Source organism: Euprymna scolopes, chromosome 36 (assembly GCF_053919585.1).
Source record: "Euprymna scolopes isolate OS-2025 chromosome 36, ASM5391958v1, whole genome shotgun sequence".
Lineage (NCBI taxonomy): Eukaryota > Metazoa > Mollusca > Cephalopoda > Sepiida > Sepiolidae > Euprymna > Euprymna scolopes.
In genome coordinates this window covers 17,363,514-17,375,526 of record NC_136517.1, presented here as the reverse complement: position 1 = coordinate 17,375,526, position 12,013 = coordinate 17,363,514, and the positions used below count along the sequence as shown (strand labels likewise).

General features: G+C 31.9%; 1 protein-coding gene across 4 annotated transcripts in view; it reads left to right on the top strand.

The window, feature by feature from the left end:
- LOC145260361 (RAC-gamma serine/threonine-protein kinase-like) overlaps window positions 1-12,013 on the top strand; it is a 192,887-nt gene that overhangs the window by 46,161 nt on the left and 134,713 nt on the right. For 2 of the 4 annotated variants that reach the window (XM_080118295.1, XM_080118294.1), the window contains exon 2: window positions 9,770-9,836. The exons of the other annotated variants lie outside the window; for them this stretch is intronic. In XM_080118295.1, the coding sequence (XP_079974421.1) occupies window positions 9,808-9,836 (29 nt within the window). In that variant the 5' untranslated portion in view covers window positions 9,770-9,807. The remainder of the gene's footprint in view (window positions 1-9,769; window positions 9,837-12,013) is intronic. 4 annotated transcript variants of the gene reach the window in all.

Here is a 12,013-nt window from a genome sequence, read left to right as displayed (position 1 = left end):
TCACCCCTAACAAAGCATATCGCCACTTAGACATAAGGGGTTACTATTTGGGACCATGCCTAGAAAAGATTAACAAGATATGGTTTTATGTTAAATTTAAACTTCTGCATATCAATACAGTCAGGGAAATGGGTAGCAAGAAGGGAATTCCAAAGTCAAGCTGTTCAAGGGAAGAAACCATTAGTGTATAAAGTTTTTTGGTATTTAGGGACCTCAACAGTGAAGGGGTGTGCGTCAAAACTATCTATTCCTGTCAATCAGCCAGCAGGTGAGTCTGCAGAATACTTCAGCCCGTTCCCGATTCCAATGACGAACACCAAAAACATAGAGTCCAACCATCAGTTCAATGCCTGTCTTCACTATTCCAATACAAGTTTTCAGTTGACTGTCTCTGCATCTCCTCCAGCCAGTAGACTTGTGGATAAATTTTTCATCAGAACCTCGTTGAACACAAGTAAACCAGCAGAATAATGTTGCATCTTGTGCAGTTTGGGATTTAGTGGGAGAGACGCACGTATTGATTAATGCGCTAAAGGCAGTAAAAGTTGAAGATCTCTAGTACATGACGGTCTCTGCACGGGGACTAGGTCTTGCAGTTATACAGCAGTATCGTATGTATCGACACTTGGTATATCTTCGATTTATCTTTTGACAAGTCCACTATCTACTTTGTAGTTGTAATTAATACAGATTGCAATCTCATCTTTGCCCTGTCATGTAGCTATAAAGATTGTGCCAAGATACTTGAACTGTTTGACTTCTTCGGTAATGGCGTTATTGAGAATGATAGGGACTCAGTTGGAAAAGGGATAATTGACTGACAGAAACTTTGTTTTTAGAGTTATTGATCATCATACTTATGCGCTTGATGTTAGTATTGACATTATTGAATGCCTGCAGGATATTATACCAGGTCAGTAATGGAACAATCACATATTTTTTGTCTTTCTATTGGACCAGTTGCCAAAAAGGGATGTACCATTGAGGGGGAAGGGTAGTGAAAGAGAAAGGAGTTTTAAAAGAAAAGGTGTTACACTTTTAACTGTATTTTGTTAACCGTGCCCGGACAACGTCGGATAACTATGCTAGTCTTCAATATATCATTTACACATGGGATATACTGTGTTCCTACAATATTAGTCGCATATTGATATTGTTACAGGATTTTATTTTAGTCCTTTACTTATACAACCTGCTGTAGTGTGATCACACGAACTATTGTTTTTCATAAAAAAGACGAAACTTGCACAATCATTTTTATCGATTCTTTTTTATGGTTTCTTCAACTATGATATTTTTGTTATCATCGTCCAATTAAAAGTAATAATGTCATCATTTTGTTTTTGTTTCAAAATTACAATTCTGATGAAGTCTCACACGCGCACAGTGTGGGTAAGTTGCTGAATAAATCTTATCAAAAAGCTAAATAATTAACCCGATTAACTAATTGATTAAAACAATATCTTTTATTTAAACACTTGATCCAATTGTTTTGTTGTGATACCAAAAATAAAAATGTCCCTCCGTTGGTCTGTCTCTCTCTCTCCATTGCTATCGCTCACTCTCCCTCCTTTTACTCTCTCTGTTCCCTTCTCTCTCGCTCTGTTGTCCTCTCTCTGTTCCCTTCTCTCTCTGTTCCCTTCTCTCTGTTCCCTTCTCTCTCTCTCTTCCCTTCTCTCTGTTCCCTTCTCTCTCTCTCTCTCTTCCCTTCTCTCTGTTCCCTTCTCTCTCTCTCTCTTGCCCTCTCTCTGTTTCCTTCTCTCTCTCTTTTCATTGCCCTCTCTTCCACCTTTATCTGTTGCTGATGTTGCCTTCTATTCCCCACTCTCTTTTTCTCTCAATTATCTTCCCTCTATGATGTATTTAATATGTGAATGTTTTCTCAATTATTAAATCCTTTCTCTCTGATAGGTTTAGAAGAGTAGTAGTTGGACAGAAATCAGAAGCATATAGTATCGACACTCGTGTTCTTTAGGGTTCCATTATTGGTCTAACTCTCTTGCTGATCTTTACCAATGATCTCGCAAATCACATTCTTAGATCATTCGTAGACATTTATGCAGATAACACTACTATCTATAGCAACACTTCAAAGATCGGCAATGACCAAGATCTTTCTGGTTCTCTCTTTTCTGATCTTGAGCTCAAGATGCAATGAGGAAAAAGGTGGCTAGTTAATTTTAATGCATATAAAACCAAGCTTCACTCTTCCATCATCAATGGTCTGACCCCCACCTAGCCCCAATTGAAGTGAATAGTTCTCATCTTTGTGAAGTATCCTGTTTTGACAAGCTTTTGAGACAATTTTATGATCAGAGTTTTTTTTTTGTTAGAGTTGCTTGGTGAATCTTGTACTTTTTAATGTTTTATTACAAGTTTTTGTTACTCATCAAAAAACTTCACTTCGATATAATTTACAGATATCATTGTTTTTGACAAACTTTTATAATTTGGATAAAAAAAGTAATAAAGATATAGCTGAAAGAATGTCAAGCTTTTTGTGTGTGCCAGACCTGCTATCTTGTGCCGGATCTTTTCCAACTCCAAAAGTTTTTTCTTTTTTTTTTTGTGTGTTATTGAGATATATATAGATGAAATAATTAGTGTCTGGAATGAGTTGATAAGCGAAGAAACAAACTTATTTAAAATATTTATTTAATGAAATAAGTCGTGTGTGAGATGCTGTAAAACTTCATATTCCACTTTCCAAGGCAACAGTGACATGTAATTAGCAAAATGTTAAACGGTAGAGTGTCATATAAAACCCATTTTTTCAGTTTCTTTAGCTTGTCTATTGTTATAAGAAAAATATTTCAAGCAATTTCTCAAGAAAATTTATTTGGAAATTGATGGTCCCTGTTTCTACTAATTTATTATCAAGAATGAATCGGACCTTTCCTATGGGTTCATTGTTGACATTAGATTCAAATTCATTGGCATAAAAAATAGCAAAGTGCAACGTCCATCTGAAAAGAGTTAAAAGATTTGGCACTTTTACAGTTTGCGCATCAGATTTCAGTGATCTGGGTTCGGGCTTGACTGGCAGCTGATGTAAAATGCCACAATATGCTAAGCGCCAATCAAATTTTAAAATGCTAGGAAACCAAAAATAGCAACATTTATCGTTTCATGGTGGTTTTTACCCAATGGAAAAAAATGGGGGAAAAATAAATTTATACAACAACAACCTACCGTAAGTTTCATAAATATTTTTTTTTTTTATTCATGTTTTAAATAGAAACATTTTTTTTCTTTTGAAGAGAATTTTAAGAAAATTTTTTATTTTTATTTTGTTTTTAATGTTTATTGTTAAGGAAACTTTTGACTCTTTCTTTTTTTTCTCCCCCAAGAAAAGTAAGAATTTTTAAGAAACTGTTGGCATATATTTTTATTTATTTTTTTTAGGATTGGATTGATTAAATTTATATTTGATTAAAAACTAATTCTTTTTTTTCCAATTTATTGAAAGTCGTCCGCTTTGCTTTTTACTGGTGTAGCATGTTTGTTATAATTTTTTAATTGGCTAATCAGTTTGATTAGTGCTCAGAATATTCCAGCAGTTTATATCAGTTGCCGGTTGAACCTGAGCCAACATTTACGGAAATTTGGTGGCAAAAGTACTAAAGTCATTTACATCTCTACGTAATCAAAATGTTTGTTCAAGATAACTTTTTACCTGTATATGATCAGCATCGTCATGATCTTTGGCAGATTGTTTCAAGGAGCAGAAACACTCAGAAAATACTGCTTTTCTTCTGTTCAGACAAAAATGGCGATATATCATCTGTGAATGCTCGCAATTTGATACCGGGGTAAAAACCACCATGAAACAATGGATTTAAATTCTTTTTATACCAGAATCATGTCTCCTCACCTCGTTCACTGTTCAAGTGAGACAGGTTTAGTTTTTGAAGCCACTCTTTGTAGATAAACATGGAGTCTCGTCACAATTCTGGTTGCCAACTGTTGAACACGATCTAGGTGTGCAATATGTTTTTAGAGATAAAGATTTGTTGCTTAGATGACATACTCAAGATATCCGTGTTGTCAGATTTTAACTGGTGAACAAATGATGAAAATTTATTAATATTTTCCCTCAATGTTATCAGCTCTGTTGATACTATTTGTAGCTTTAGTTGTATTTTCAGTCTAAATTCATATTTGCAAATCATTCTTATTTCTTTGCTTTCAACCATTGTTATTTGGAGCTTACAGTTCATAAATTACGTTTAATTATTAAGATATCAAAAGTTTCTTTTGTAACTTTAAGAGTTATTTCACTTAGATGATTTTTCTTTTTAGGTGACTAAAAAATTGTGCCCATTAGAAAACTTCCAGATTGGATTATTTGTTTTCTTTTAATAAATTATAGTGAAGATTGTTAATTTTTAATTTTTTATTTTAAATAAATTATAGCAAAGTATGTTGATTTTTTTTTTTTTTTTTTTTTTTTTTTTTTTTTTGAAGAGGAGTCACCACTTATCAAGACCTGAAGACCACTGAAGGATAAGAATTAATAAGTATAAGGTGGTCAGACAAGAGCGTAATGATTAGAATTTGATTATTTAAGAGGACGGCTGTTGCAAATAATGATACAACAAAAAAAATGAAACTTGGCTAATCAGAATCAAAGTTTGATTTGTCAACTTTAATGCTATTTAAGTCCAACTTTTAAAATCTGCTAAAAGGTATTTTATATGTTATGTTTGTCAGTCGGTCCATCTGTAGGTTTCAAAGAGCATTTTATTAGTTTATCTGTCACACTCTAGTTTTAAATGGCATTTTCATTGCTGAATGTGTTTTTCCTCCACATTTCTCTCTATTACTTGGCATGTCTGACCATTGGTCCGTCGTCCATTAATTTGAAAGAAAAAAATCACTTTCATTGCTAAATCTACACATTGAATGAATGCATCTTAACAATATTGTTTCTTGTTTCTGACATGAAGCCCCCCCCCCCAACCACTTAGCAATACTTTTGATGCCTTAAGCCAGAATATTTAGAATTCCAATCTCGTAGACATTAAAAAAAACATGCCGTTTGTCCAGCACATGTTTTCAATAAAAGGTGCTTTTGTTTGGCATTTTGTTGCGATTCTGAACAAACCACACAAATGTCTGCACTGTTTTTACATACGTTTATTTTTCTGCAAATTAAAATAAACTTTACGTTCTCGTGTAAACAAACGAGTGATTAGGTAAAATTTAAAGAATATTTACAAGTAGGTATCACAAACTAGCCAAGAGTTTAAAGTGCAAAAATGGATAAATACATGGTGGAACGATAAAATTGTCGCCCTAAAAAAGACCTGATTTGATTTCTGTTTGATGAAAACTGGTTTTCTTTTTCTTTTTTTTTTTTTTTTTGTTGCAAACCATCCACTTAGTTGGCCAATTGTGTACAAATCCCAACAGCGATAGGAGCCATCTATCATTTTCTAAAGTGACAATGTTCAATGAGCGAGTACAAGTCATGCTGTTTACCGATCCAAGTTATGGCAACAAGACCATTGCCAGTACCCTCAAAATGTATTGCTGGATTGCCATGAATAACAGGGACGTGCCCAAGGTGTTAAAGCAAAGTTTCCTGTCACAGTTATGGTTTTGGTGTGGTTTCAATTGAGGGCCACATCATGCCACCTCACATCTTTGAAGTCGGCTTCAAAGTCAACACCAAAGTGTACTTGGATAGGTGGCCGGTGGCAGACCCTGGGTGTGGTAGCCAAGACTCGATGCTGTTACCGGAATTGATTTTTTTTAAATAAAAGTTTTAAAATAAAGCTGTAGTGTTGTTTTTTATTAAAAAATTTTTTTATTTTTTTTTTTTTAGGGGCGACAACTTTATCGTTCCACCCAACCAAGTTAATTTCCACCATGGGAAATTCACTTGGTTTTCAACTTTTGATATTGTGTTTTTTGTGTTATTTCGATAAAATTTGGATGCAAATAAAATTTTAACTTTTTCTTTTTATAATTGTACAATTTTTTTCTCTTGTGTCTTTATTTTCAAAGCTATTTCAAGTTTATTATTTTTATTATCTGCCAATTTTTATATTTTATTTTATGTGCATAATTGTTTGTATGCATAAAAAATGGCTTCATCTTAAAGGAAAAAGATCACTAATCAATATGGTAGACTCAATATATAATTTTATGTTTTCTTGAAGAAAATCCAAATTGAAAATTTCAGTGAAATACTAAATTTTTTCCCTATTAATAAAATTGCATCTTTACTTGTTTTAGCATGGATTGATTATAAGAGTCAGAGATAGCTTGGTTTAGAAATCAATTTCTAAAAACCGTCCAACACATGCCAGCATATAAAATCAATGTTAACCCAAATATGTTGATTCATATCCTTTGGTAATTTTGTCCCTGATGATTGACTTCTTTACCTAGCCTCTAACCCAGAGGTCTCCAAAGTTTTCAAACTTTTTTTTACTAACTTCTTTAAATCTACACGGGCTAAAATAAAAAAAATATCTGGACATGTTTTATAATGTTTTGCTAATTAGTTTTGCTTTTTAATGAAACTGGTTCTCCAAAACCTCCATTCTTTTAATCATTTTATGAACAAAAAGAAAAAAATCGCCACACTATTTTCGCCCATTTCCATTTTCTCATGAATATTTTTGTTTTCCATAATAGCTCTTCAGGCTGGATTAAAGACTTTAATGAACCGTATTTGGGCCGTAGTTTTGGAGACCCTGTTCTAACCAAACCTTATAAATAGTGAGTGTCTGGTGTTTCAGGATTGAAGATAATTTTGATGTCAATGATAATCAATTTATCTTAAAATATTCTCCATTCATCTTTATTCTGTGGCTGTCCATATTCCTTAACAAGGAGTTGTTTTGAACACGATCGTCTCCACATGGATTTGTTGATAAATGTAAATACAACCATTAAATTCTTCTTAAAATGCGACTAGAAAATTTGTATTTGATGTTCATACATGACTTTTTCTATTGCATCAATGAACAGACGCAGAGACACGACATTTATGATATAAGATTGCTACAATAATAATAGTAATAATAATATAAACTTTTTCTTTTTATACCGCAATTGATATTTTCTTATATGAATATTCGTTTTTGTTTTTTCGATAATTGTATTCTCCTTTTGTTATCCATACGAAAAATGTATTTTTATATTTTTGTAATTTCGATTAAGTCACTTCATCAAAGTTGCTTGCCCCACCCCCTTTCATTCGCTAATTAATGCCAGCTAAGTGGGAAAAAGACAAGTCAGCTTCTAAAAATGTTTTCTCAAACTGAGGAGTAACATGTTAAAAAAACACTTTGAGAAAGAGTTAAAAACATATTTAATCTGAAAAGGAAACACTTGATAAGTGGATAGGCCTTAATCTGCGGAGTTTCGAAGAAATACTTTCCTTCTCATCAGAGGGTAGGAATTAGCAAATATATATATTAATATAAATAAATTTACAAAGTCATGACACTGGACATGCTAATGTTTCAGACAAATGGTCGGTTAAAACCACAAGTCCTCATCAGGTGACTTAAAAAAGGTTGGTTTCCACATAAGAAACCAGTCCTCAAGTCATCATTTTTAATTTGAAAGTTTGAGGTCTGTTTTGTTCTTTGGAAAACACCTTTTTTTTTTTTTCTTCTCCAGGTGTCCAAAACATTAGCATGTCCAGTATCGCGATATTGTAAATTTGTTTATATTAATAAAAAATATATCTTGTTTTTTTTTTTGTTATTGAGCACTCATTAAATTCATGCGTTATCACCCTTGAACACCTATAACTTCATGTATCTATAAAAGTGAACGTATCTGTGTATCTGTGTGTGTACATTTCCCTACACAATAACTCTTGTCAATTTTAAGCTTACAGACTCGAAATTTGATATACAGGGTACTGAGATTTGGGAAAATCTATGTGATCGGTTTTCGGCCAGAAATTTGACTGTAAAGGGGTCAAAGTTCAACAATTTGACCTTTGAGAACTCTACTAAACTCCTTCGACAATTTTGTGTCTAAACACTTGAAATTTTAGATATAGGTTCCTTGGACATGGATCTAACTTGATAACTTGATTTGAGCCCAAAACAATAAATGTTAATGGGTCATAATAGGGGCCAAATTTTAAAAAATTGACCAATGTTTTTTTTTTTTTTTTTTTCTTGCTTAACATACACCTCCAAACACCCGGGCAATGCCGGACTGAAATGCTGGTATATGTATATGTATATATATATATATATATATATATATATAGATATATAATCAGATATAGTTTTCCTCAGAGGTTGTACTATCATTTAATTGAACCTTAATGTATTTATATAATAGTGCTCAATAGCAAGTAGATTTGTATATTTTTAATATAAAATTTCTATTTATTCAAATATGTTTTTGCTATACAAATAGATCCATGTTTCGACTCATGAAATGTGTCCGTCTCATCAGGCATTAATCTAAAACTTTAAAATCAAACAAATGTCTTATTTTTAAATCTTCAAATTATGTAAAAGTTATTTTTAATATTGTCTTATTTTAATAATGTTCCTGTTGCTTAATGAAACAGACTTTTAGTAGGTCGAAACTAAATGTATAGCAAAACGTGTTTGTATAAATGAAAATAATTTTATAACAAAACAGCATATACAGCTCCATTCATAATTGAGCACCATTATATAAATACTGAATTGATTTGTACAATCCATCTGAAAAATAAAAAAAAATAAACAGTACACAGAATATAATATTTATATACAAAATGATTAAATAAACAGCACATGGAATATAATATTTATATACAAAGAGACTAAAAACAGCACACCGAATATTAGTATTTATATACAAAGTGACTAAAAAAAACAACACAGATTATAATTTATATACAAAATGACTAAAAAAAACCGCACATGGAATATAATATTTATATACAAAGTGACTAAAAAAGAACAAAAAAAAAAATGCCACCCATGCAATTGTTAATAAAATTCAACAGTTTTACTAAATATGTATGACTAAAAATTATCTTTTGAGGTAACACTACAGATAAAAAAATCATGGGGAGGGGGATAAAGTCCAGTGAGTGTAAACCCCATTTAGGATCACACCTACTGATGAGATGATCACCACATTGTCCCTGCATATTATTGAACAGTGATAAAAAAAACAGCTCGTTGGATATGGCTCAAACTTGGTGAAAATTATTTGTGCGAAATAAAGTTGGATTGCAGACGAAATTGTGAATTGTGTTAACGACACCATGGGTAGCATTTATTTATTTTTAATATATCATTCTACGTATAATTGAAAATTTTTTGTGATCGCTTGATGTAAAGTGACAACAAATGACTGTTGATATAAAGAATTTTATGCGTTTTGTTTAAAAAAAAAAAAAAAAAAATCATGGATTGCATGAACGTAAATGTTATTGTTATAAAACTGTTGAATCCTATTTTTTTTTTTTTTTTCGATGCTTTATTTATGTTAGAATAATGTAACATTTCTGTATGTTTTTAATGGAGCGGGTATTTTTTAATTACAACTATTTTCTGCTTCTTCAATTCTAACATGTTTAACTAATAAAGGCTTTGTTACTGCGTTTTTCTTTTTGTTTTTTTTTTATGATCGAGACAAACTAACTTAAATCTAATACTAGATAATATCGTCCAACTTTCTCAAAAAAAGCATGTTTCAATCGTAAGCCAAAAATGATTATATTTACAAATATCTCTCTTTCTCCGCTTATTGTCATTGTGTCCCTAATTATATCTTTGCTCAATAGAATTTCCAAGAGGTACAGGAGGGTGAGTGAGTGACCCAATGGATACTGTTGCAGACTATGGAATCAGGTACGACAAGTTCGAATACTTTCGGATCGATTGTATTTTATTTATGATTTTTTTGAGGCATGCTTTATTTGATATATTATTTTCAAATACTTTAGGATTTATTGTATATTTATTTGCTATGATTTTTTTTTTTTTTTTTTTTGGGGCATGCCTTATTTTAATTGTTTTATGCTTTTTATGTTGGAAATCCGTGCAAGCAAAAGCATCAACAAAAAAAATAACATACCATTCTGAATTTTTAAGATGAAGATTATTTGTATTATTTGATTTCTCTGGACTACTGTTCTCATCTTGTGTGTTATTTGCGCAACGTTTCGGTCAATATAACTTGATCTTCTTTAGGTGTATTTTGTCGAACTCTAGGAATCTGTCAAACTTGGGAATCTTTGTGAGCTCAAAGAATCTGCACGGAATTTCTTACACAATGACTCCTGGCACAGTGGATAGAGCATTGGTGAAATTAAGTTACATTCCTGGAGACGTGAGGTTCAATCCTCAGTGCAGTCGATCCAAAAATACAATTACGAATTAGGATTTCTACCCTGTCATGGCTGATGGAACAAGAGCATGCTACCCCTGAGGATTAAATAAAGGATTCTGTTCAAATGCAAATATTTTGTTTCATGCAGATTTCAAAGTTCGATCAGATACACCTGAAGGTCGAAGGTTATATCGACTGAAATGTGAAAAATAACACTCAAAATGAAAATAACAATCTGAAGAATTCAAATAAAACAAATAGCATGCCATTGGAAATAATTTTCAGATATTAAAACCATAAAAATGATTGTATTTTGCAGCTAGTGCAACAAGGAAATATGGTTACATTATTTAAAAAAAATCGTAAGCAAAGATTTCTTACAAAGTTTTGGAGGATGAGTTCTTTTGTACAATTTTCTCTTACTTTAGACGTTTGACTTGTTAATCGAATGATCCAAGACAACATCCATGTTAATCGGTCCCGCTTTTGAGCTATATGTTTGGATCCTATATTTCATTTTGTCACGTTGGTATTCTTTCTGGCCCTGTGGATTAAATGATTGCTTATTTAGTAATATTATTCATGCAATCAGTAGCATTTACAAAAAAAAAAAAAGCAGAAAATAAAGCCTAACATATTGTAGAGAAAATTGTAAGTAGTGCAACAATTACATGCCTCAAGATGTTCATGTGTCTGCTTGTCGTGTAGGGTTCAGCTGTTGAATGATAAAAAAAACAAATTGGCAGGACGCACTCAACATTATCCATAGTGCAAAGCTCACATACAAGTTCCACATTTCTAATCCACTTGACAATAGGTATGTCTGTCGCAGCATCTCTAAACTCTAGAATCGGATGAACATCAAAAATCTTGTTTTTTATTGCCGAAAGGTAATATACTACCAAAAATTGTTGGTCCAGGATGGGGGCGTAGCAAACAAAAGTTTTTGTATATGGTAGGAGATTCGATTTTTCAGTTGGAAAAGTTAAATTCTTGTAACTAAGATGTGTTTTTCATTTTTCATTTTTTTTTTTTTTTTAAATGCTGCAGATAACTAAACAACAACAAAAAAAAAAAAACGAAAACAAACTGACCGATGCTAGGAACATATCAGTTTTTCAGTTAGAAAACTTAAATTCTTGTAACTAAAAAATGCTGCGGATAAAAAAAAAAAAAGACAAAAAAAAAAACCTATACACAACATAATCACGTTGACACACCAGTTCTTGTTGAATCACTGAAGTTAAGCAACGTTGAGTCGGGTCAGTACCAGATGGATGACCATTTGGGAATACCAGGTGCTATATGTAGGAGAACCTCGACATCTCCATACAAGAACTGCAAAAACCTAATGTCATCATCTCTTCTGATCTGCATATATACATTTTTTTTTTGATATTTCAGATAAAGACTGAATTTTCTTTTAGTATCAAATTGAACCATGAAAAATTTATTTATTGTGTAATTGAAAAGATAATCACATCTCTTACCCTTACAAGAGAAGAGAATCAAACATGTGTAAAAAATATATACATTTTTTTTCTTATTTATTAACTGCTTTTAATACGAGGAACAAAACTCATGAATTCATTGCAAAAATCTTGTATTACTGATTAGAGAAAACAATTGTTTTGACTACATATTAATATGCAAGGGTCATTCCAAAAGTAAAGCCTCCTTTTTTTGTTAACTCGAA